Source organism: Cololabis saira, chromosome 20, assembly GCF_033807715.1.
Source record: "Cololabis saira isolate AMF1-May2022 chromosome 20, fColSai1.1, whole genome shotgun sequence".
NCBI lineage: Eukaryota > Metazoa > Chordata > Actinopteri > Beloniformes > Belonidae > Cololabis > Cololabis saira.
Window position 1 is genome coordinate 21418040 of NC_084606.1, and position 27476 is coordinate 21445515.

The 27476-nt window shown below is 43.1% G+C and overlaps 1 protein-coding gene across 2 annotated transcripts in view; it reads left to right on the forward strand.

Moving 5' to 3' along the window:
* stim2b (stromal interaction molecule 2b) overlaps positions 1 to 19044 on the forward strand; it is a 52081-nt gene extending 33037 nt beyond the window's left edge. Inside the window, exons 3-12 of one of the 2 annotated variants that reach the window (XM_061709676.1) lie at positions 7561 to 7672; positions 10485 to 10596; positions 11551 to 11666; positions 11777 to 11954; positions 12094 to 12271; positions 12419 to 12580; positions 13199 to 13299; positions 13968 to 14206; positions 15165 to 15405; positions 16774 to 19044. In XM_061709676.1, coding sequence (XP_061565660.1) covers positions 7561 to 7672; positions 10485 to 10596; positions 11551 to 11666; positions 11777 to 11954; positions 12094 to 12271; positions 12419 to 12580; positions 13199 to 13299; positions 13968 to 14206; positions 15165 to 15405; positions 16774 to 17374 — 2040 coding nt within the window. In that variant the 3' untranslated portion in view covers positions 17375 to 19044. The remainder of the gene's footprint in view (positions 1 to 7560; positions 7673 to 10484; positions 10597 to 11550; positions 11667 to 11776; positions 11955 to 12093; positions 12272 to 12418; positions 12581 to 13198; positions 13300 to 13967; positions 14207 to 15164; positions 15406 to 16773) is intronic. The other variant, XM_061709677.1, reaches the window with a different exon arrangement.
* The last annotated feature ends 8432 nt before the right edge of the window (positions 19045 to 27476 follow it).

The window sequence follows — 27476 nt, forward strand, 5'->3', positions numbered from 1 at the left end:
TTGTTTTTTTTCTACTTTGTAAAGTGCTTCTCGGCATGAGTTTGACGTGTGAAGTGTTGCTTCGGAGTGCCGAGGACGTGTTGAGGCCAATAACAATCTCCCAGGATGTCGAACTAGAAAGGCTCCGGCTCCTCTTTGAGCCGCGGAAAGTCATGGATGAACAGAAATAGCTCGGCGGAGTGACATGATAGCAAAATATGCTTGAAACTAACTGCATTTATAATATCTGCTCCAACAGTTTTTCTTCCTCGTCTTCTTCTCAAGCTGTTAAAACTTCCCTCCTTGTCTCTTCAGCTTCAGCTCGAGCATCTAATATTTTATTACTGCTGAATAATTTCATTAGGAATGTAACCTAGTTAAATATAATCCTTCCCTAGAGCTCTTTGGGGGTTTGAATGACGTATGGGGGGTCTTTTGCTGAGCGCAGTCACTGGGGACGGCAGGTGCATGTCCTCGCCTCGGGGTGCAGGGCCGCCATGGCTGCCAAGTCCCTGTTGGACTGGATCGTGTTGCATCACTTGGATCGCCTGAGCTGGAAGCACGTCACGCCGGCGAGCAGCGGTTCTGCTTTATTAGTTCTTGACAGAGCGTGCATAACTTGTGAGGAGCAGAAACGGCCACATCTGTACGTGCGTGCCGGATGGTCGGGACCACTCTGCGTGTGGACTGTTTGGAACGGTGGGAAGCCGAGGAGGCGTGGCGCGTCTATAAAAAGAAGGTCTTTGAAGACGTTCGACTGGTCCAGTAGGGTTTTCCCGGAAACTTTAGAGAGATTTAATTCAGGACTTGAACTGTTCAATTATCAGAAGCGTGTATATGTGGTGACCCCTTAAAAAGAGGAAAACAATGTCCCAAAATTTCAGAGCGTTCAAAACAAAGGGAAGAGTTAAGGGACAAACGGGAAACTTATAGTCTCAAAGTATGAAAAAACACGCAGAAATGTCATAAAAGAAAGACGTGGAATGAGCAGCGAGAAGACTTGACACATTAAACAGCTGCTCTACTTTTATTTGATTGGGTTTTGGTGAATCGTGAGAAGATACCGTTACTTGAAGTCAACTGTTGAGGCGATGAGGGAGAAATCGTGACAGGGAAATGTCAAACGTTCCTGGTCTTGAGCAGATGATGTATAAGGTACGTTTCTACGGCGTCGCTTTTGTATATTACTTCACACGTTTTCTTTGCTGATGAATATTATATAGCTGGTATGAAATTCAAGTTTGAATTGTTTTAGATGGTGAAAATGTGCTCCTTTGTGGCCAAAGTACCAAGTGGTTGTTACAAGTAGTTCTACCTAATGCCACATCCCCCCGAAAGATGATGTGACAATTGCAGTGTCGTAGTGAGTCGGGCAACTAACTGAGTTCAAATATTCAAGTCACCCAAACATGACTTTTTCATTGTACTTGCTGGAGAAAGTCTCCTTGTTTTTTCCCCCTAAGCCAATTGCAGCTTCTGGAGTAGGAGCTTTGAAGAATGGTTCCATCTCTGAAGAAATGAGTTGAGGTGATAACAGTGTACAATTACTGAATAAACATACAAGCCAAATGAAAACCAGAATTACAAACAGGGATTAAAAAGTCACTCATATAAAGCAAACTTCTTTCTGTTGGCCTTTAGTGTGACAGTCAATTGTTGAGTGGATTTTCTGTACTGTTTTGGCTGAGATTTGGGTTCCTTGGGAGCTTCCCATGCCGCCTTACCCCACATGATGAAGCGTAACCTTCGTGGCAACCAAACGTCAACTTCTGGGTTGAGCCTCATGCAGAACTAAGATCCATTGCAGTTCCTCGACTGGCCACTAGAGGCAGGCTGCAAAAGTGAGTGATTCTCCATTGAGCTCCATGTAAAAATGTCCAACTTTAGAGCAGAAATAAACATATTTACAGCTTGGTTCAAAAAAAGGTTTTGGTCTCAATCGTCGGATTTCTACCCATGCCAACTCTGAGGGGGAGGAATTTTTTCGTACCACGCTAGGAGAATTTATAAAAAGCAAGAAATTACCTCTAATATGATTGATTGATTGGCAGTTGGCTCAGCCAATGGCTAGCCACCACCATTTCCTCATCTGTAACTGTCACGCTACCGCGCTTAGCGAAGCAACCAAAGAATTGTTCAAACCCAGCCTAGACTAAACGTGATTTCTCCACCGAGGAGAGGACAGGTTAAACATCTATCTGCTGTAAAGATCTGTAGGTTTGTAGGAAATACAAGGTGTGGGCAGCACAGGAAAGATGCAGTCAGTCCTTTTCAGTACCAGCAAGGCGGGAAGGATGGTCTGACTCCCACATGAGGGAGTTGCTCTAATGGAGGCTTGAAGTCATAAAAAAAATATAAAAAACTGTCTCCAGGACGAAGAGGTTTCATTTTTGCCACCGACCTTAGGCATTTTTCTTTCTTGACAATTATAGAAAAGAAAAAGAAAAAACACTTCTGCTCAGAGTGACTTAATAAAACCCAGATGTCAGGTCAGTGTCTCTGCAAACGCACCGTTCAACATTTCCCACAATAGAGCTCATTGTTAAGCAGCAAGCTTCAGTGAACCAGTTAAGAAAATGATCCCAGTCATTCCTGTACAGGTGAGACTGCTCCCATGAATCCTCTGTGGTCCCAGGTGTTCACACCTGAATAGATCAGCAATAAGTGCACCGTCCCTTTTTGTCCCAACTCGGTGAGAGAGGGTTAACGATGATCCTCCTCCCCAAGTTTCACATAACTCCTGGTGTGGATTAATCTTGTGGCATGCTACTGAGTAGGAACATCATCACGGCAGTAACGACAGCGGTAATAACTGTCAGATTGACTGGTAGAGTAGATATCAGGGGTGAATGAAGTCACGAGAGCAGAATATGAGTAGAATCTCAACCCCGGCCAACTCCTCCTGAAGCTGGAATCCGATCCGAACAGACGTCTCTTTGTTTGCTGCCATTTAGTGTGCGTCTGTCCCAGTCTGTGTCCGGCTATGTCACTCTGGCCGTGCTAGGCCCCTTTGTGTGTGTGTGTGTGCACGACATCTGGATATATTATTGTCCTCCCGGGGCTGATGGGTAATCCTCGGGGAAAGTCGAGGCTCCCTGTCCCGTCCTCCTGGCTCCAATGTGGGTCTTTATTCTTTTAACTTAGCAAGAAATCTCCTGCATGAAGTCGCTGTGGTTGTCACATCTATCCAGCTCAACACCAACCTGAACATTGACCTTTTCATTTGATCTTTCAGTCCACTCTTGTCACGTTAAATACATAAATAAGAGAAGATTCAACATGTAGGCTGTGCAGAAGCTACGAAGCACACAGAGAATGCTCTTTAAGGAGCACAGGACGTCTTGAGGCAGTAATGCAACTTAAACCAAAAACACCGTCCCGGTTTCCTGGTTTATCAATGTTGCTCGTTAGTTCAACGTCCTGGAGGTTCTCACCAGGAAGTACTTGCTTTTTGTCCGTGTGGTACATGTTGAACGTGCTGCATACAGTGGGTAAGGAAAGTATTCAGACTCCTTTGAATGTTTCCCTCTTTGTTTCATTGCAGTTTGTTGGTAAACTCTATGCCGGCTTTCATATGTCTTGCACTGAGGAAAAAAAGTCTTCCGTCGGGCCACTCTGCCATAAAGCCCCGACTGGTGGAGGGCTGCAGTGATAGTTGTATCCCATCTCCCTACTGCATCTCTGGAGCTCACTCAGTGATCTTTGGGTTCTTCTTTACCTCTCTCACCAAGGCTCTTCTCCCACGATGGCTCAGTCTGGAAGGCCAGGTCTAGTAGGGCTGTTCGATTAATCGATTTTAAATCGTAATCGCGATTATGTAATTAGAACGATGTCAAAACGTGAAACTCGTAAAATCGATTTTTCACTTTTTTTTTTTTAATTTATTTTTTTACCTTGTCTGCACACATATTAATGATTGGTGGAAATACCTCTCAATACCTGCGACAAGTGCCCCATGGGAGAGGCTCTTTAGTGTAGGAGGGGGCGTTGTAACATGCCACCGGGCATCCCTCAAGCCAGATGCGGTAGACCGGCTCGTGTTCCTTGCAAAAAACTTGCAAATGTGAACAGCAAATGTAATGACTGACATTTCACACCTCTACCTCCTTCATGGGTTGCATTATTATTTAGCATGCAAAGACCCAGTTCAGTTTAATTAGAAAATGTCTTGTTTTATTTAATTGGAAATATAACTTACTGTATGTTTGCAAGTGCTGATTTGCTGATTTTTTTTTCAGAGATAAAACTTTATATTTTATTATATTTTTTAAAACTTTTTTTCAACTTATTTTACAGAGTTTTGCACTTTATTCATTCATTTTTGGTTTAATAAGAGCAAAGTTTGCACTTAAAGCCCAATGGGGCAAATGTTCAATAAAAAAACAACATATTTGAAATCATTTCTTTGCCTTTTGTCAATTCACAAAATAATCGTAATCGTAATCGAAAATCGGATTTTGAGAGAAAAAAATCAAGATTTTATTTTTGGGCAAAATCGAACAGCCCTAAGGTCTAGGAAGAGTCCTGGTCGTCCCAAACTTCTTGCATTTAAGGATTATGGAGGCCACTGTGCTCTTAGGAGCCTTGAGTGCTGCAGAAGTTATTTTGTAACCTTAACCATATCTGAGCCATGCCACAATTCTGTCTCTGAGCTCTTGGGCAGTTCCTTCAACCTCCTGGTTCTGCATGCTCTGACATGCACTGTGAGCTGTAAGCTCTTATAGACAGGTGTGTGCCTTTCCTGTTCACATCCAATCAGTTTAATTAAACACTTCTGGACTCCAATGGAGGAGCAGAACCGTCACAAGGAGGATCAGAAGAAAAGGACAGCATGTGAGTTAAATATGAGTGTCACAGCAAAGGGTCTGAATACTTCTGACCATGTGATGTTTCAGTTTTCTTTCTTTATAAATTTGCAAACATTTCTACATTTCTGTTTTTTTTTCGGTGCAGATGGGGTGCTGATTGTACATTTATTGAGAAATAAAACAAACTTTTTTGATTTTAGCAAATGGTTGCAATGAAACAAAGAGGGAAACATTTAAAGGGGTCGGAATACTTTCCGTACCCACTGTGTGTAAAGATGTCATCAACTGCTCACACAGCAGCGCCGTGGCAACGCTCAGGGCTTCTAACGTGCCGTCATCATCATACCAAGAATGAAACAAGCGACACACCGAGTGCACTCAGACCTCGCACGGCAGCCATGAAGCTCTCAGACAAACACTTTTGATCAGGTGACACGTCATGACCTCTGGAGTTTTGCATTTAATGCTAATACAGACATACGGACTCCAGGTTTCTGACTCAGCCATTACAGTCTATGATTGTGGTCATTGTGTGTAACAGATTCATGTGATAAAGAGCTCAAAGACGTCTCCCCTCGTCTCTTGAAGTTTCAGATATCCGTACATTTGAGTGAGGACATGTGCCAGACTTGAACGTCTCATTTTCATCAGGAAGAATGGAAGCAACATTTGCTGCAGGCAGCCCGTCAGCACCAGACCTCCATTATGTATTCAATGTCAACCTCCCAGGACTCCTGGAGCGCTCTCCAAACACCACCGGGACGTGCGAGAGGGCCTGTAGTTGATGCTGACTACTGCGTCTACATATCTGTGTCATAACGGATGTCGTAAGTGGCTGAAAACAGGGCCGTTTTAAATGTCTCCGCGTGGGCACGCAGCGCCTTTCAGAGCAGCTGAAATCTGGGTTTGCTGTTTTATTCCTGGAGTCAGAAGTGGAGCTCATTGATCTGCAACAAAGACTCATTTCTGTTTGAAATGTCAACATGCCCTCAGCGGCAGCTGTCGCGCCGGCTTTTTTACATGATCCAAGATGCTATTTTTAAGCCTTTTCCTCCGTTTGTGCCATTGATTGATTTCCTCCTTAGAAATGACTTCAGGATCTTTTATTTTCTGTCGACTCGGAGGCTACGGACAACGCCTGCCGACACCGGAGCTGTAACTCTCACCGCATGACCCGCGTGGCGGGAATGCAGGAACTATTAAGTGTCTTAGTTTCATTAAGGCATTTTCACATGTAACTCGACCAGCTACACTTCTCTTTCAGTGTTCCTGTATCCCAGTTAACATCGTCTGGGTGCAGACCTCCCTCTTCTCATTAGCCTATGCATCATTTTGAAGTAATAGTAAACAAAAACCATTCATCATTTAATTTATCGGTTTAATTTAAAGATGAAAATAAACATCCTCCAGCTCATACTTCTGTCACTAGCTGACATGCTTTATTTTGTTTGTTATGTAAGGTTTATTTCGAATATGAATCATATAAAAAAAGAAAGAAATAAGACAATCGTCTTAACATGAGACATAACAAAGTACATATTCGAAAGGGAGTGAGAAGAAGTAAAACTTATAAACTCTCACCCCCTCTCCTTAAATATGACTAGCTAACACATGCGAACATAACATTATGCAAACATAATAAAAAAAATAAAATAAAAAAAAAAACAATCAAAACAAGACAATAAAAACATTGTAGCAACATAAGCTACTGACTAGTGTAAGAAAATAAGGATAGAAATAAATAAATAAAAAATAAACACTATCATTGCACCCAAGCATTTTGCTCATCCCTGTACCTCTGAAAAATAATATCTTTGTATTTTATTTTAAACGGTTTAATATTTGGACATTGCTTTAATTCCATTGAAAACTTGTTCCATAGCCCCACCCCGCTGACTGAAACACAAAAACCTTTCCTGTTTGTGCGTATTAATGTGACATTAAAATTACTTTTGCCCCTTAAACCATATCTTCCCTCATGAATACTAAATAATTTCTGTATATTTGTTGGTAACAGATCATTTTTTGCTTTGAATGATGTAGTTTAAGAATACAAAACTGCACAAAATAGAAAAGGTTTTAAAGTTGCTTCTTTGGGAGAGAGCTGCCTCAGTTGTTTTCACAGCACAAATAAGGCAGGGACGGCTGTGAAAGTGTATTCATATTCTCTTTCAACATACAACTAAAGAGATGCAGTTTGTACAAAGACACACTTGGTTAAGTGCGTCCTGCAGTCCTGTTAGAGGCTAATTGGTAAAATCAGGTCGGATGTGTGAATTAGACGGAGGTTCCCCCTTTTAGTTGGTGCCCAGGCCACACACAAACACACAAAAACTCCAGGATGAATAGCTTCAGGTGTTTGGTAGTTGGCCACGATGGTTGCTACTGCCGCTAGTGTTCTGGCAGCTCTGTGGTGGATTTGTTTGCTGTGGCTTTCTCTGCAGGGGCGTTTAGTCCTGAGCTGAGTGAAGCAGAAAGCGCGCGCACACACACACACACACACACACACACACACTCAGGTGGAAGTGGAGCCTCCACCACGGATCGCTTTCTCTTTTCAAAGGCCCTAAAAGGAAGAAAGCAAAAAGAGGAGAGAAAAAAGCCCTGTGTGCATGTGATCCGGAGCCAGACTTTTAGGCAAAGCCAACTCTGGAAACCACACAAGCACAGCCATCTGTACTTCCTCCAGGTTTCTATGTTGTGTTGTTGCTGAAAAAAGGACCAAAAAAAGAGAAGGTTCTGGTGACTCAGCTGCTCTCTCTTCCTCTGCTAGTTCATAATAGAAGACATGAAGCAGCAGCAGACCAACAAACACAGCAACCTGCACCGGGAGGACCAGCACATCACCGTGGAGGAGCTGTGGAAGGGCTGGAAGACCTCTGAAGGTAACGCAGACCACTTCCCTCTGTCTGCACTCACTCCACATGACGCTGCACTTTCTCAGTCATAAAGACCAGTTTCCAAACATGACACCACATAAAAATACTTGAACTATAGATTAAAATGAAGTAATGATATAGTTATATGTAACTCTTTATAATGAAATAAGATAAAATGGTACTTTGAGAGGACAGGAGAAAATAAAAACTGTGAGGAACAGATTGAATCTTGTTTATCAGAGGAATAAAGAACTCTTTCAGTGAGGCCCCTCACCTCCCTCAGGCGGCGTAGACTTCTCATTTCATAACATAAATAAAATGAATCATAAGAGCTGAAAAAGTTAGCACCAGGTGAGTTTTAAACACCTAGAGTCTCACTGACCTGATCCAGCCTACGTCCTGAGGCTTCGACCCAAAGCCTGCACAGATCTGAGATTATAAATGACTGCAGAAGTCCCAGGTGAAGATGGTGGCAGGAAATTAAAGCATGAAATCTGAAAGAGGAAAAAAACAAACAAATGATCCGGTCTTTACCAGGATTTAAAACAGGATAAATACAACGGCAGATGAGCAATAACACATCTTGTCACTTTGATTTAATAAAAGTCGAAGCGGTACTTAATAGTCGATATCGTCCACCGCTGTCATGTTTGACCATGGCGTGGGGTGCAGACATGCTTTGATTTATCTCGAATGTTGGGAACCGTGGGCGACTTCCTCCGCTCCGGCCTCGTCTGTCCGAGGACCGCCCCTCCAGGAGAAGGTTGTGGTGCGTTCAGGCACAGTTGGGCAAACGTAAGCTGCTCTTCCAGCATGTTCTCTGGACAGAAAGGACTCTCAAGCAAGCCTTTCTTTTGCAGACTTTTTCTAATAGCACTGTAATGAAATTTGACTCATAACTAGGAAAACTGAGAACTGTGTTTTCAACTTGTGAACGAGGGATTCCACATTGTTTGAAAACGGCTTCACTAACCCTCCCCAGTGATTTTTATTTTTTTATTTTTCTAAAATCGTTGCTGGTGTTTTTGCTCTTTATCGTTGTGTTTACAGACACCTGAAAGCTTCATACCACCAAGCTGCCAAAACCTCTGCCCTCTTTCTGAGGATCAGTTATATTTGATCAGCAGCATCTGGCTGCTACTTATCCTCTTAATTCCTGTAGAACCGAGCTGTACTTTCACACACTGCTGCTGCATTTAGGCTTACTTTTAAGTTAAAACAATAAACAAATCATGCCACTGTAATATATCAACGCGTTTCTGTTCTTTAAAGTTAAATGTTTTTGTGTTCCCGATATGTTAAACTGATGAAAGGAAGTTCTCTTCCATTTTTTGGGGATTAGCAATTATTCAGGAATTGAATCCTAATAAAAGTTTGCCCGTAAGATTCCTGGATGCTAACAGATGCTAACAGATGCTAACAGATGCTAACAGACACTTCTGGAAATGTGTTTTCATTCATTGCTGATCTGTGATATTGGAATGATTAAACTTCTCAAGGGAGACTTAAAGAAAAATGTGTTTTTAAATAGCACATTCTTCATAAAGCTTGTTTACACTATTGTTTATCCTTGTCTTCTTTTAAGTACTTGTAAAAAGACGTATGTGGTACATCTTCATCCTCAATCTGTCATCCTGTACGCTTCAGAGTGTGTTGATCGTTCTGGTGGAGCAACGAAGTTTGAAAACAAGGTCTTTGCGCGCACTCCTCCATCGTAAGACGACCCGGTCACCTGAATAAGATGCAAACCGCAGATGCGTTTAGTCAGAACGTTTCTACACGCTCCAAATCTGCAAACTCTGTTTTCTCAACGTAATGTGATTTACTGGGCGCCCTAAACGTGTGGAGTCAGTCTCCATCCATCCATCCATCCATCCATCCATCCATCCATCCATCCATCCATCCATCCATCCATCCATCCATCCATCCATCCATCCATCCATCCATCCATCCATCCATCCATCCATCCATCCATCCATCCATCCATCCATCCATCCATCCATCTTTTTGTTAAAAAGGTCGATTCACACTTCTCCAGCAGTCAAGCCCACCTGGGTACTTAGACTTAATTGTTATGTTACATTTTGTTCAAAAGGTTTCCTGAGGTCTTGATAAAAGTCTGTGTCAATTCCCACCTTTTCTTACCGTCGTACCGTCTTTTTATGGTTCTCTTCACAGCAGCTGTTTTTGATGATGGAGACAACCCTGTCCTCTGCAGGATGTGCCTTTACAATAATATAATAATAGCTGTTACAGCCTGCTGTTGCCCACTCTGGCAGTACAACAAATGCAGAATAATGTAAAGCTGGGTGGAGATGGTGAATGATGATGATGATGATGATGATGATGATGATGATGATGATGATGATGATGATGATGATTATTTTAGATTTACGGTGCCTCCAACACAGCGACATGGTTGTGTCATGTTTTCAGCTGGTTGTCACTTCAGAGACCCGAACATGTCTTGAAGAACAGAAAAATAGCTTATACGCATAATATTTCCACCTTAACTTTTCTAATTGAAACCTTTGGTGACTTTAAGCTTCACAAACGTTTCTAAAATAAAAACAACTCTCCACTGCGTGTCTGACTAAAGCCCTGTTTCTTCAGTTTGTTGATCGGTGAATGATTTATAAATCAATTACTGCTTAAAGCTGCTCCTCTCGGACCCAAGCTCTTTTCACAATTACCTTTTTACTTTAATTCTTTTGCACACATTCGTCTATATTTATTAGTGATATTTATATATTTTCTATCTCTGTGTTTGACCTGTGAATGTGTTTCTGTGTCCCTCTCCCTCTCCCTCTCCCTCCAGTCCACAACTGGACCACGGAGGACACGGTGCAGTGGCTGAAGGAGTCGGTGGAGCTGCCGCAGTACGAGAGGAACTTCCGGGACTTCCGGATCACGGGGAACACTTTACCTCGGTGAGTTGGTCCAATGACCTCGGTGCTGGCGTCCGTCCCAGCAGCAGAGACCTCTGATTAACACGGTGGTGGATGTTGTATAATTGTGAGCCGCATCCCCGTTCTGCTTCAGCAACGCTCCTAAAAAGAGCGATTACTCCTCCCTTTCATGGCACGCGTTGCCTCTAAATCAGGGTAGTTTTATTTCCCTTCTATGACCAATGGAGTGTGTTTACAGCAACACGAAAATGACTTTTATTAGGAAACCTGCAGGAGCCTGTAACTCTCTGATTGCTCTGTGTGCTGCTGCCCTCTGCTGGTTGTTTCAGGAAACGCAGGATCAAGACTGTAAAGTCTGTAATCTTGAATTTAACAACAACCACCAGAAAAATCCTAGTATCTAAGTATTTGTGATTTTAAAAAATACAGTTTTTGCACAGTCTGACATTCACTTCACACGTTGATCAAATTCAGAGACGCGTGTCAGACTTTTAAAGCTCTCGTCACATATTCTAGATGAAGTTGTTGTGTAAGGGCTGGAGTGACTGACAGATGTCGGTGGAACGGGAGCCGCTGCAGACTGCATGTACTGAATGAGCGGACCGTAGCAGGGAGGCGGCGGATTATTGAGGGGTTTCATGTTGCGCCGCGGAGCCGATCGCCGCTGACTCATGAGGTGACGTCACAGACACATGGTGCAGCTTTCTCCAGGCCTCCATGTCGTCTGAGCCGCTTTAGACCAACAACTAATGATCCACAGAGCACCTGTTTGCTCCTCTGACACGAGACGGAGGACAACTCTCTCTGAGTCACGGCTTTGCTGTCACATGTGACAGAAGTCCGTCACAGGTTTCAGATCATGACTAACGCTGCAAAGACAGACAGATCTGCCTTTGAATGATGAAAGTGACCTTGTTATAAAGACCTGGTCGATGTGCACTCACCCTTTCTTTTCTTACTTCTTTCCAATTTCAGAATAGCGGCAAACGAGCCGTCGTTTATGTCGATGCAGCTCAAGATAATAGACCAGCGGCATAAACAAAAGTTAAACCTGAAGGCTCTGGATGCGGTTCTCTTTGGCCCTCCTCTCCGTAAGTATTGATTAAAACCTCAGTGGATTGTTTTTTTACTCATTAATACCCAAACCTGAAAAGTAAAACAAGCCATCAATCCTTTCCCGCGTTCCTCCATCCATCTGCAGGTCCTCAGCATAACTGGATGAAAGATTTCATCCTCATGGTTTCCATAGTGATCGGCGTCGGGGGCTGCTGGTTTGCCTACATGCAGAACAAATCCAGCAAGGTGCACATTTCTCAGATGATGAAAGATCTGGATAGCCTGCAACACGCGGAGCAAAGCCTGCTGGATCTGCAGAGCCGGTAAGAGGAGAGAGTGTCAGATTTGGATCTTTGTGCGGTCCTGAACAGCAGATGAAGCCGATCCTAAACTCTTATCTGGCTTTGATGTTTATGTATAAGTGGCTCCGCCTCATCTCACCTCTACTTCCTCCTCTAACAGGCTGGAAAAGGCTCAGGAGGAGAACCGGACGGTGGCTGTGGAGAAGGAGAACCTCGAGCAGAAAATGAGGGATGAGATTGACGGAGCCAAGATGGAGGCACACCGACTCAGAGAGCTGCGAGAGGGCGCCGAGTGTGAGCTCAGCCGGCTCAAATACGCAGAGGAAGAACTAGTCCAGGTAGAACCGGCTCAGTAACTTAACACCTTCCACAGTTATTTCAGCTTCAGCCTCAAAATATTGACTTAACACGTCATCCAGCTGCTTTAATTTGCCATCCCAGAGAAAATAAAGCGAGTTGGTGAATCACACTTTACTCCCCGGCAGGTGAGAAAGGCTCTGAAGCGGGCGGAGAAGGAGATGCAGTCGGAGCGCTCGGTGCCCGAAGCGCTGCAGAAGTGGCTCCAGCTCACACACGAGGTGGAGGTTCAGTACTACAACATCAAGAAGCAGAGCGCCGAGCTGCAGCTGTACGTCGCCAAAGACGAGGTAACGTCTAAGCTCCACGCTCCCTCAGGATTGCAAACGTGTGTGTGTTTTTTTTTCTTATATAATTGCTGGTAATGATGCAGACTCTCATTTTACTGTTGCAATAACTAAAGTTTCTAAAACATAAAGAAGCAAAACTAATAATGGAGCTTATGGATCACTATTCTGGCCCTGTAACAGTCGTATCGTTGCCACAGTTGAAGCATCAATGACAAGTCTGTTTTAGTCAGAATTCCCGTATAATAATAATATTGTTGTTTCATTTTGAGCTGTAAATGTGTCATCAATTTCCCGTCCACCGACTGTTACTCTGGATTTCTGAGCCCTTTTATGTCGTTACGGCCACAGACTCCCTCCAACTCCGTCCACTTGGAGTTCAGTGTTATTAAGACGTCAAATTAAATAATAAAAGACCCAACAAGCAAGTCTGAACACTCATTTCACGGATCTCGCTTTGATTCTTACGCTGTGTATCGATTACACGGTCAAAACTTTAATACAAACTGTTTCGCTGGCTATAATTGTGTATTAAAACCCCGTCGTCGTGACAACCATTACAGGCCTTCAAGGGTGATTGCACTCTTGGTAATTTTAGTTTTTTTTTTGCCTCCATTTCAGGCCGAGAAAATAAAGAAGAAGCGCAGTTCTGTGTTTGGGACCCTCCACGTTGCCCACAGCTCCTCGCTGGATGAGGTGGACCACAAGATACTAGAAGCAAAGTAAGAAAACGACATCTAAGGGGAAATAAAGACGTTGAGTTAGGGCTGGGCGATATATCGAGATTTTAATATATATCGATATATTTTCAAACACGATATGGTACGAGACAATATCGTTTATATCGATTTAAAAAAAAAAAAATTAATTTTATTTTATTTTTTTTATTTTTTTTTTATGATTTTGATATAGCTTATTTTGTGACAAATTGACTTTGAATACATTGTATTAATTGCACAGTGTATTTTAATTTAATTGTTATGCAGGAAAGGGATATTTGTTTTATTTTATTCAAGAAGCATTTTTATTCTATATATGCAGGAAGTTTATTTTTATTTCATTTGTTTTATACATTTTGATATTGAGCAGACCTCTGTTAACAAAGGTACCTGTGTGACATTGTATTAAAACTGACTGTTTTTTTAAGGGTTTGCCTCAGAAAAAAATGAAGCTAACAGAGAAGCTAACAGAGATGCTATGCTATAATGCTTTAGGGGAAACCCCAATTAAGGCACAGAAAAAATATCGAGATATATATCGAGTATCGCCATTCAGCTAGAAAATATCGAGATATGACTTTTGGTCCATATCGCCCAGCCCTACGTTGAGTGTTTGCCAGGTTCAGGGCGTTTGGTGTGAGCTGTCGTCACTGACGCGCCTGTGTTTCCAGGAAGGCGCTGTCGGAGGTGACCGCCTGCCTGAGGGAGCGGCTGCACCGCTGGCAGCAGATCGAGAAGCTCTGCGGCTTCCCCGTGGTCAATAATTCCGGTCTGCCGAGCCTGACGGCCAGCCTGTACTCGGACCACAGCTGGGTGGTCATGCCCCGCGTCTCCGTGCCGCCCTACCCCATCGCAGGGGGCGTGGACGACCTGGACGAGGACACGCCTCCCATCATGCCACAGTTCTCCAGTGAGTAGAACGAGTCTATCAATCTGTTTCTTTTCCATCTGAATTCCACTTCACGAGCCCACCTATCAAAATCCCGATTATCTGAAATATATCCCAATGTTGCAGACTTATGCGACAGATGCCGGGGCTCTCCCTGCAATTTAAGTCACATGTTTTTCTCCTGTCCTAGGTTACAGACATTTTGGAGTGACTATTCTGTGATCATGTCTAAAGTTCTGGGGAAAAATGTTGTTATGGCCCCTCTCATAGCAATATTCGGACTCTCGGTTGACTCCTCACATATCAGCCCCGTACAGTCAGAAGTATTGGCTTTCACATCTCTTTTAGCTAGACGTCGTATCCTACTCTCATGGAAATCCCCCAAGTCTCCGTCTATTGCTCTTTGGCTTAGTGATGTTATGTTTTTTCTAAAATCTGAAAAGGTGAGATATTCAGTAAAAGGCAACTCATCTAAATTTGTTCGTAAATGGCAATCTTTCGTAGATTATTTTAACTCATTGAAGACTCTACCCACCGACTGATCCCTCCCCCTTACCTTAATTTTCTTTTCGTTTCTTTCATTTATTTATTTGTTTTGATTATTGTTATTTATGCTGCATTTTGTGCTTTTTTTTTATTATTTCCATTTAATGGGATATTAGTGGTGGGCATTTGCATTTATCACTGCATTTGTTTTTGTATGCCGCATTTGCTCATCCATTACTCTCCTCCATTGTTCATTTGTTGTTCATCTGTTTATTTTTTATTTAACTCTACAGAGACTCTGTTCTTAGTTCTGTGTTTAAAAAAAAAAAAAAAAAAAGGGACAATGTATAATGCATAATTCGTATTTTTGATTATTTGTGTCCATGTTGACATTGTATGTTGTTTTTTTTTCTAAAAAGATCAATAAAAAAAAAAAAAAAAAAAAAATGAATTCCACTTCACTGGTGTCCTGGTTCTGTTTTGTGTCTCCCAGCGGCGACGCTGATCCGGCCCTCGCTCACGCGCAACAGCAGCCTGTGCCGCTCCCGCCGGAGCCTGCTGAGCTCTCCGCAGTCCTCGCTGATGTCCCCGGACCCGGACCTGCTGTCCATGGCCGGCTCGTCCCTCTCCTATCGGCCCGAAGCAGACGACGATCACGTCCTGTTCAGCTCAGATAGGAGGGGGTATGTAGCTGCGGCCGCAACAGGGCATGGTTTCACACTTTGGACTCAAAGGTGGTTTTATTTTTATTCAGATATTCACACTGATGGATTAAACTTAGAATGGTAACTTTAGTTCTTTTAGTGCATTGTTCAGACCGCTGTTAAAACTGTTTAAAGCTCAATAAATGTTTCACACCTCTATCTGAAAGTGATTCGATCAGATCTGTGTGTCCTGAGTATACGAAATGAAAAAGAAACAAACAGAAGCTGCAGGGCCGGCAGTCTGAGGCGATGTGGAGATACGTAGCACTTTCCTCACATTTTAAATCAACACTCAGCTTTGTAGTTTTGCACTTTAGCAGAAAAACTTCTGAATATCAGTGAAAATACATCTGTGACATCACTAGATTTATATCCAAAAGGGATTTTCATTAAACAAAAACAAAACTGTTTATTCAAAGGACATCACAATCAGGGGCGCAGAGCCATTGCAGGAGGGGCGGGGCATGAATGACTCTGCTAGCTTGATGGACAGGTTTTTGATGGAGACTTGTTCATGTTTTTAAGCATATTTTGCACAGAGAGGCAATTTTTTAAATGTACTGATAGCAGTGTTGAATATTGTTACACTGTAAAAGAACAAAACTTGAAATAATAACAATGTAAATGTGGTTTTAATATGTGAATAACTTTGTCTAAACTAAATCTACAGGTCTGTCACTCCCTGACATTCTAAATATGTGCGTTTTTATATTTTCTGAAGTTTGGAACATATTAAAATAAAATACACACACAAGTTCTGAGCACTTGTTCCTCAGACTTCCACAGTGGTCCTGTAGACATCTCCAACTCTGAGCTGGATCCCCGTGGAGATTTAAAAAAAAAGCTGAGTCTGGATTGTGGCTGAATCATCACAACTTAAATGCACTGATACTTAAAGTTACAAGATAAGAAATGAAGAGACATCAAAGTGCAAAACTTAAGAAAACCAGTTAAACTCATTGCGTAACAATGTGATGCTCCATTTACATGTAACAGCACAAGTCCTAGTGAATAATTAATGCACTAGAATATAGATTTTTAATTCAATTCAAAAATAATTTGAGAAAATAAGAGAAAATAATTCAGTTTTCTGTTGTTCTTAACTTGAAATGAGGGAAAATGTTAACAAAACTATTGTTCAGGCAGAGAAACGTGTCTCCTTGTGGAAAGAAAGAAGACCCTTCAACTCTTGTTAAAACTTTAAACACAAAAAAACGCATCTAGTGGTTGATATATCTTTCTAAGGACGCAGAACCAACACTAAACCTCAGCTAAGCTAGTAAAAGTGGAGTTGGCCTGTTTTGTGTCCTGACAGGTGCTTTTGATGTTTTTTTGGCCCTCTGGGGCTTCCATGGTAGGAGTGTTTCAGATGTCTGACCGGCTGATGTTCTCCTGCAGGGAAGCGGCTCAGGAGGGCGGCTCGGACACCGACTCGCTCAGCTCGTCCATGGGCCGCAAGCAGCTGCACTCCCCGTGCACGCCGGGCGCCGACACCCCGTACCGCAAGATCTCCCTGGAGGAGCTGCTGTTCTTCAGCCACGGCGCGGAGCACCCCGCCTCCACCCACACCACCAGCAGCAGCAGCAGCGGCAGTCTCAGGGACTCCACGCCCCCCCCGCTGCCGCCCTCCACCACTCCGTCCCCGGCCCTGGAGCACCAGCCGTTTGCACAGCGGACCTCGCCGGACCTCACCTCCGTCATCCCCGAGTCCCAGAGCATGCCGCTGTCGCCGGGGAGCGTCCCCTCCCAGGCGGGGAAGGGCGTGTACAACGGCATCCTGGAGAAGTCCTACAGCTACGGGCAGCTGCCGGCCAGCATGCTGCCCAACGTGGGGCGGCAGCCGTCCATCACCTCCATCACGTCCCTGGACTTAGAGGGCCGCGGTGCGGGACGGGATTACAAGCTGCAGAGCACCTCCTCCCAGGACTCCAGTGACAATGGAGAGAAAGCCAAGCGCTCCTCCATGAAAATCAAAAGCTTATTTAAGAAGAAGAAATAAAACTAGCCGAGTGAGATAGTGTGTGTGAGAGTGACAGGAAGAGAGAAAACTAAAAATAAGATTTGTTTTATCATTAATATGAAAAAGGACGGACGTCACCGAAAGATAAAACATTTCATTTTCTCTCTTCTTTTTCTTTATTTGTTGCCAGAGATGGAATGTAGCTCAGCCGGAGAGCCGTCACAAGCTCCTCCGACTGGTAGCCTTATTTTTCAATAATGCCTTTTTATTTAGTTCACTCATAGCCTCACAGGGAAACCTGCACAGGTCAAGGAAGAGTCGACGGAAGCTCAAAGCTCCTACCTGCTCACTTGTCTCTCTCCTCATTTTCTTTTGAGTTCGAACCGAAAGAGAAAAAAGAAGCCGCTCTCGGCGGCTCTGGCGGTGCAGTCTGTAGTTTCAAGCACACGGTGTGGCGTTTCACTACTGACGCGGTTGGTTGCGGTGACGGCAGCTCACGAGTAACGGGCGGAGAGAAGAGGTCGCAGTAGGTCATCCGCTCAAGAGTTCTGAACTCCTGTACTTGATCCATTTCCTTCAGTGAGAGAAAGGAAGATAAATGAATAAATACTCCTGCTAAATGTTTGTTGCACTACTGCTTTCCCGGAGTTGTGGGAAAAACCCGCAGCTCACAGAGTAAATATTGAATATTGACTAAAGATGCAGAGATGAGAGGGATGCATGTCAGCGGCGGCCAAGATGCACAAAGAGCCAGAATCGAGCCTGTGTGTCTTTGCCGCCGCTCATGGACGTCTCCACATATATAAATATAAATATAAATATATATATTCACGTACTTTGTTCTCACACTTATGTTTTTCAAATAGACTTTAAAACGGTGGAGTTTCTCTGCAGACTGAAGCGACACTGGTCACCTTCTCCGAGTTCTCCTTGCCTTTTATTACTTGATTAACTGCATCCTGTAGCCACGGTAACTAAACAGACCACTTCCATATTTAGCTCCGACTAATCCGCCCCCTCCTTGAACTTGGCGTCACAACAAGATCTGGGTCGAATTGGCTTTGCAAACGCTGTTGTTTTGTTTTTCCTTTTTTGTGTGGTGTTCTCTATTCACGTGCAATCACGCGTCGTTACCAGCGAGGCTCAGAGAGGGAGAGAAATGCAGGGACGTGTTTGTTTTAGTTTAATCTGGTGGGCTGAGATGGTGTGTCTCTGTTATCGGGCTTTCTGAAGACAAACACCGAGGATGGATTGATGCACCTCCACGAAACCCTCCCTCTCCCCTCTAGGCGACGCCACACGCTGAGCTGCACACGCAATACCGTCCCACCCCTCACCCCGCCGTGCCCCACCAGGCCCGCGCCGGGCGTACTGATGTCAACAGCTTCACACTGTGATTTCCGGCTGCTCCACCCTCCCCCCCCTCCCCTTCATCCTGGTTCCTGGTTGCTGGAGACGCGCGGCACAAGTGGGGGGGATGCCACCGGACCACAGGGTGACCTGAAGGTCCGGTGGCCGGTTTTTAAACAAAACATAACAAAAAAAAGCGCATATATGTGGAAGGTTGTGGACAATGCAGCACATGATGAAGGAAAGAACTGCAAGGCGAGGAGGAAGTGAATGTTTACGAGTTGTTTAGGAGTTTTTGAGAACATTTTGTGTGTGAATATTTGTATACTGTAGAGGAATTAATAATAAAAAAAAAACATGGAAGCTTCGGACACGTTTCAGAGTCATGTTTGATCCTTTTAAAAAGGTTCACCGAAGGTTTGAGAAGCTTCCCATTTCCCTCCTGCACCTCCCGAGATCTGCATCCTCCCACAAGCAGGGAGCGGACGAGGGTGGGGGAAAAAATACCACTCCGACACCCCCCATTTGTCTTGTGAGTGAGAGGGGAGATGGTGAAACACAGAAGAAAAGGCGTTGCGTGACTGCTTTATCAACATAAAGTGAACGTGATGAAGCTGATGCTGATGGTTCATCAATTCGGCCCACCAGGAGAGGAGCGGGGACGTCTGCCGGTGATGGATGTCGGTCGGGCCGAGCTGCTGCCGACGGTGCAGTTCCCGCGACGGCCACGTGGGGGCAGTAGAGCACCGGAGCACACCGAGCCGATCAGCCACTCCCCTGGAAGCTTCTGCACGTTTGTTCATTTTCAACTTCTATAAAATAAGAGTATGCAGAAAGACATTAAAGAAATCCACAGCTGAAGAGATGTTTTCCACCTGCAGACCTGATCATTTTTAGCCCCTCCTGGTAAACAGAGAGAGGGAAGAAAAATTACATTTGCAGGAATTAGCATGCAAGTTTGCTCTCCAAGGGTAACTAAATGCTTAGTAATGAAAATGTAACTTCTATATAAAAGTGGATATGCCTGAAGTAAATTGACTTTTGTGCTGGGCCTACTAATCATGGCTGACAGTAAAGCCTAAGTCTGGTATGTACAATCACACTTCTTGGCTAAATATTCTGCATCTTTGCTGCAACGCTTACAAAACAGGGAACGTGGCGCCTGCCCTGAATAACAGTTTTAAATCTAAGATCTTACATGGATGCCAATTCGAATGATGCGATTAGGTGTGCTTTTGCATTCTTCAAAGAACTGAATTTGTTTGAAAAGTGAGTCTGCACCCAAATCTGTGGAAAATGAAGAAAGCATTTCGTTTTTACATCTTTCAAGATAAAATGCGGTAGATTTAGCATTAGGAGACGAGCTCAAAAGAGACAAATCATACCCTGCAAACAATTTTTAGGTTTAATAACCTTGTCTCGCAGTCAGTATATAAGTCAGTAAATAAAGGCACTCTATGTAGCATTACCACGTCTGGCCACATGAGGGCATGAAGATCTCCAATCAGACAGATACAAGATAAATGAGTCAATGAATTACTGTATTTTCCTGCTGATCAAACAATTAAAAACCTAAATGTGAGTGAAAAGTCAATTTAACCGAGTTTGATTAGATGTAATTAAGGCAGTTTACATCCTGATTTAATTTGATTATGAGTGTTTCAGAAAGCACATACGTCCTGTTTGAAATAGAAAGCTTCAAAGCTGTCTACATACTTCTAAATGAATAACCTTTGTAGCTATATGTCAGAAAGCAGGAAAAGTATGGGAGCCCCATGGGTCAAAAAAGAAAGAGCTTCAAAGGTCAGGAAAGCATCAATCAAAAGTTTGGACACACCTACCAAGTCATTTTACATGAGCTGATGTGTCCAGACTTTCGAGCAGCACTGAATGTGCCAAATTAACACATTCATAAGCAGAATTTGTAAAGTTAGAAAGGCAGAAGAAGACAGCTTGTCTTTTTTTCTTGTTTTCAACAGGCTCAGTGAACACATGGAAGACGAGGGGCGAGTACTTCAGCCGGCGTAACGAGGCTGGTTACTCCGGGATTATGTTGATTAGGTGTGACTTGAATGCCTGATTAGCTGGATCAGGGTTGTCGTTTTTGTCTGTGATTGGTGTTTTTTTTTTTTTGTTTCAGTGTATTAGATCAAAGGAATCACAAGAATCAGGTGGTTCTTCTGTCACGCTGTCAATCACTCAGACCAAGTTCACACGTCTAGTTGTTACAGTGTGCAGCTGCACGTGTGTAAGGGAGCACATCCTCACAGCAGCGATGTTCACGTCCAAGGGCAAAGGTGTGCAGAAGACAGCAGGCGGCCCGCTGACTGGCTGCACACTCTGACACGAAATGGTATCTTATGCTGCCGGTTAAATCTGTCTGGATTTTCTTTTTTATCCCCTTAAAGAAGACTTTGGTTCTGTGGCTTTCTCTGCCTTTTTGCATCCACTGGTTTTTTTTATTTTTCCTGTTCTCTCATGCACCTCTTGAGGATTTTTAGATGTATCCAAGATCATTTTCTCATCTTAAATGCTTTCAGCTTCACTTTCATCCAGCATTTACTGATTTCCGTGAATGGAATGAACCCACAATGACCAAACTATACTTTCTGCTCATTGTGCCCGAATGTTGCGATGATAATTGCAGCAGGACACTGGTTTCCCAAATGCATCAGGGTTCTTTTGAAAATATCATATTCTACTTTTTCTTTTCTTCTCAGATTTCTTTTTTTTCATCCTGCTCTTCCATGAAGGTCATATTTCAATAGACTGTTAAATCTTTCAAGAAGGAGTTGAAAAGGGGCTCTGATTTGCACTTCTAGCAATCCTGCAGTTCGCTCGGAAGGTCCTCCAGACCTTAACTTGATCTTTCGCTTCATGACTATATTAGAAACTAAAATAACGGTGAGCTAAGAACATGTAATGCTATGGCCTTTATGGAGGATGCTTTGTTGCCATGTAGAGGAACTCATGGATGCTGATTGTTGGAACAAGGTTTGATGAATCCGAGTATTTACGGAGTAAAGCTTTTGATTCTTTTCCCTGATTACCACAGTGAACAAAAGTCTGAACGGCGCAGGGAGCTGGATCCTGCCTTCATCCATCGTGATATAGTTAGTTCCCGTTCCTGTCTCCCTTTTATGTAAAGTCTTGCTGGCCTCCGGATTAGTCTTTTGCCTCAGAACTATTCCTGGATGATAAATTGTCACATTGCTATGCTAAAAATCCCACAACGGTCACACTGCAACAAACACTTTCACAGGGATCTGATTCTAAAAAAGTAGATATATAAACCGCAATCAGCTGCAACATTGCCCCATATTCTCTCTTCCTAGTTCCCTCGCCTCCGCTTCCTCTCTATCCTCACAGGAGAGTTGCAGTTTGGGGGTGCGTTGCAGATATTTATGGTCCCTCAACGGCACTGCAGTGTGGTAATTGGCCCCACAATGATGCTAATGCTCAAAAAGAGGGAGCAGAAAGTGATGCAATGCCATAGGATTGTCAGATCTTGTCTTTAATGAATCCTGGTAGAGGTAGGTAATGAACAGACGGGGAGCTTAAAGGCACACATACGTAGAGTGAATGTGTAATGGACGGTCAGGCTTTTACCCGTCCTGCCATTGTGCTTCATCTCTCCCTCTTCAGTCTCCAGCGCTCTCCACCAAAACCAGCCTGTCTCCTTTCTTTATCCCCATCACTCAACCCTCTCTCCTCTCTCGTTTGGAGCCCATTCCATTGCAGTGTAATGGGTTTATTAGTGTGGTTAATGTACTGTGACCTACAGGGGCTTGCCGTCTACCTTTTTCATCCACGAAAAAAAGAAAAGATAGAATGTTTTTTAAAGGGTAGCCGAACAGGAGCAAGGTATAAAGGGGCTGAGGTAAAGAAAGGCCATTTCAGACCTAAAACCATAACGAACGAGATTTCACAATTATTTAATCCACCTTTTCAAATTTAAAAAGGGGAAAACGGGAACCGTGACTGCTGGAATACAGATGCACGCACTAGTAACTGTTATAATAAAACAGCCTGACTTAGTCGAAGTTGCAAGCTGCCATGTTTACCCAGACGGGTGCAGATAACGTCAGCTTTGGGACCAGACGTGCTCTGCGCAAATGAATGTTTTTGCTCCAAATTGTTCTAGTTACACATGCAGCCAGTTTGTGGCATAATGAAGTCATTTCAGTCGGGACCGCGATGTTCCTCTGCCTGCGAGAGCCGAGCCAGAAAAGAGAATTAGAGAGGGCGGAGGCTTTACCTGGGAGGCGGTTTGGGTTTGAACAATGACGACCATCAGAGCGCATCTTTTCTGACTGAAGAGTACAAAAAAAGAGACTCCGTGTGTGTCATGTGCTGTGTGGAGTGCAAACAGAAAAAAAAAGACATACCTACAGAGAATCATCTGTTTTTATGTCTTAAAGCTCATTGTTTTGGTATTACAGCGTGGAAATTCCCTATTTAGGCTGATGCGCTCCACTGTCATCAAAGCTGCACTCAGGAACAGGCAGAGGCTGCACACTGGCACTCAGGTGCAAGTGAAAAAAAAAGGAAAAAAGTTTAAGCAAAGAATGCAAGAAACACAGTTCTTGCTTTTCCAGATTTGACTAAGAATCTTTGAATATCGGATCACTCCTGGTTTTTGGCTGCACAGATGGTCATAAAACGCATCACATTTGCTATTAATCTCTCTTATGGGCAACTGCTTCTCGCAGTTCACTTAAATATAAGGCCACGGATGAGCAGTAACTTTCTCCTGAATCCGCTCCGGTTGCACCGTTGTTGGGTTTGCCTTCATCCAATTTACTTTACTGTCCCTTCTTGGCACATTCAGGTTCCCATCTTGTCTATTTATTTATGTTAAATTACTTAAAGCAGCACAACGTAACTTTCAGCTTTTCTGAGTTTGGCGGCATCTTTTGGACAAAAGCGGTAGTGCTTTACCAGAAAGAACACTACGTTTCCCATGAGCACCAGCGCGTACTGCCGGTGTTGGTGCTTTTTTTTCCCACCTGCTTTTTTTTTACCGGCTCCCCGTACGTGATGACGTTCCGTCTTGTGATTGGCTTCCGTACGTGATGACGTTTTAGCCAATGTCAGTAAGATCACTGATAATTCTGATAATTCCTTGTATATGTTTCTTCTCCCTTTTACCTCCACTATGATCTGCTGCTTCTGACTTTACAGAAGTGTATGTCTCTATATGTTCTCATTGTTGAATCTGTAAATGTCTAAGCAAAATAGTCATAATACATTATATAAATATAATTAAAAAAATGTAACGTCAACTAAGCGCTCACTGATTAATCCGCAATTGCCAAAAAAGACGTTTTGAATGTGAAGACATGGTGAAAAACTACCTTCCTAGCTTAACATGGCAAAAAAATACCATCGCGGGGAAAAAATGCACACTTCCGGGGAAAATATTTCAGGCCGACACTTCCAGGGAAAATATTGCAGCCCGATACAATCTGGTACCCACACCGGAAACTGCATTTGTTTTGATGAGAGAAGACGGGACGCTTTTCTGTTTCACCAAGTGAACAGACGGAACGCAAAAAAAAAGATGTTAAACTGCTGGAAAGGAACTGGAATTTACCGGGATACCTTAAACAAGGAAGCCAGGGAGCGGTATATGGAGAAAATAATGATTATTAACGGTATGGATCCATATGAAATCTCTACTGAAGAATGGAGCTCCTCGTCGGAGCTGCACTCTTTAGAAGGATTTACTGCCGCAGTTCTGCAGAACCACCGTCTCCGGCTACCTTGTTTAGGAGTGTTTGGCAGCTGCTTTGGTAAATGTTTGACTCGCCATGTGTTTCAATAAATTTGTATAATAGTACAACATACAGTACATGTTTTGTATTACTCTTACTTCTCTTTTCTTTTTTTTTGACTGCTATATTATGTTGAAGAGGCTCCGAGGCGTGAGAAATATTTTTGTTTTCCTCGTGAGATTATTTTTTTCCTCTGCAGCTACAAATAAGAGTTAATATTTTTTCCTCAACAAACTAGTTTTATCTGAAGATTGGGTTTAATTGCACCGCAGAGAGCTGGCCAGCAGCTTTAGCTGGCGAAGTGGGGAATAAAACCTGTGTTTTGATCCGACCCGGTCTGTGTGAGTGTTTGTGGTTTAGGCTGATTTATGGTTCTGCGTTAAATTGGCGCAGAGCCTACGGCGTAGGGTACGCGGCGACACGCACTGTACGTTGCGCGTCGCCACGTACCCTACGCCGTAGGTCTGCGTCGATTTAACGCAGAACCATAATTCAGGCTTTACTGTGTGGAAGGTTTGGTCGTTACAGCCGCGATCCAAGCGAGCCGACGACTCTTTCACTCTTTTACTCTGTTATATCAGATACTTGGCCTCCGTGGTTCTGCCTCCGAGCAGAACCGGTGAAAAGTTAAACCATTAGGATCTTTTCCCCACGTCTGTTGTGTGGAGCTGCTGCAGCCACAACGCAGCAACGGGTTACCATTGCGCTCCACGCCCCGCCCATTTTCATCTCGACTGCGAATCGGGAAGGAGGGGGAAGTGACGTATGCCGTAAAGCAGTCAAAGCCGTAAAGATTTGTAGTTTTTTAGTGTGGCAGGGTTCCTACCATGCTCCTCAAAGTTACATAGTGCCAGTGAAGGTGATACAGACCCCTCAGACCATGACAGAGGTGTCATTAAACCTGTTGGAAGTTGATGTACCATCACAATGACTCTGGAAATATGCGTAGTGTCGCTTTAATTTGTGTTTCAAAGAAAAATCCATACATCCCATCGATGTAGGATGATGCTAATCCTGATGTTTGAAATTTGCAGAATGATGCAAAAAACAGAAGACCGGAAAAGAGAGGAAAAACACTTTTCAAACTATGTGGAGTCAGAAGTTCAGATATGTGTCAAATGTAATAAATGTACAACTTCGCTCTGCATGGAGTTGGTTGACCCCTGACTGCAGGGTTGCTGGGTCAAGCCCTGTTACACACCGAAGCGTCCCTGGGCAGGACCACACATTTCCCCCAACGTCTAGATAAATGAGCATGACTGTGTGAGAAATGTATTAAAGACTCAGCTCTGTTTACTTTTTTCATTTTCTTTCAAAGTTAATGCACAAAGGGGACGATGAGAATCCGTTCTACAAGTTCTAACGAAGCCCTTTGATGAGCTGGTGACCCGTCCAGGGTGTAAACCTGCCTTTGGCTTGGAAACAGCTGGGACGGGCTCCAGCGATCCCTCGTGATCCTGAACAGGAAGGAGTACATGAAGACGATGGATGGGCGTTCTAACGTAGTAAAAACCTTAACTCTCATGACCTGACACATGAATTTCTGCTTCCTGACAAGACCCTGTCACAATTTGATTTACATGTCCAACATAGCGAGCTAACGTGCTAATGCCACTAAATGACTGGCTCTCAGCATCACACAGACCCCCAGAAGAAAATATACTTCAGGAAAAATACAGCTAATGAAATCAAACAAGTGAGAAAGTTTGACGTCATGAAAACACTTTCAGTTTAGCCAAGTGTGGCTCTGTAAAAGCTAAATGCTCAAAGACTGAGTCTCTGTAAAGTTGTTTAAATAATGATTTCTTAACCCTGACTAAATCAGAAGAAGCTGTTTGCCAATTTTGTAAGTCGTACTTATCAAGTTTCACTTTTGAGAGCATACCAGGAGGAGGGGAGGAGGCAGTTTGATTTTTGTGATTGGAATGGCAGCGTAATCGATGACAGCACAGCTCAGCTAGCTCATCACGTCTCTGGAAACGTTACAGCCACTTTTCCAATAAGAAGTCTGTCAGAGTTTGTTCCAAAAGTGAATTTACCAATATACTGAATCCAACACTGGACATTTTTTAGGTGGAATGATCTGGAGGGAAAGCCTGGCTTTTACCCAACCAATATTTACGCACAAGTGAAAAGAAAGAGATTTTAAACTTCTTCATTAAATGTCACTTTTGAAACTATTTGGCTCAGTTCAATTCAGTTCACTGGTAGAGTGCCAATTCACGACAAAGGAACAAGGAACTTTACACAGCAAACAAAGTTTATAAAGTTAAATAGAATCCAGTTAGGTCTACATTATTAAATTGAAAATCATCCAAATCAGAATCCTTTTCATTCCAGTTCATAATAACGTTTTAATTCATTGCAGAAATCAAAACCATCAAAAGAATTAAGTATAAAGCTGTGCACCCAAATAAGCCCAGGTCCTGTTTTTTCCTCAGTTTAATCAATAAACAAAAGATCATTCTAGACTTTAGATCAGGGCTATTCAATTGGCGGTCCGCGGGCCACATGCGGCCCGCCAGGAGCTTTTATGTGGCCCCTGGTCATATTTCAAAAAAGGGGGTGTTTGTTGAAATTTTTGTATTTTTATTTTTTTTTAAAATATTTTTATAACTGGCTACTATGGACTAAAATGGTTATGCTCAATGCTTAATATAATATTCAAATAAGGAAATCTTGGTGGAAAGTGGTGCTTTGTCATTATGGCGTGTTTTATTAAAAGTAGGTCAATATCAATTTCATTAAGTTTTCACAATGCATGGTTTCAAAATGAACTTGCATTCAAAATAATATTTCTTTATCTGAAAATTATATTTAACATTCACAATTACTAAATCTGGAGACAATTAATACATAATTCATATGTAAACTAGATATATTCAAATGTATAATACAAATGTATTATATTTACATAAGTCTTCGTCTTTGAGTGCAAAATACATTTTGAAAACCCCCACATTTTCAAATTGTGCGGCCCTCTCCATACAGTCCTTTTGCAGATGTGGCCCCTG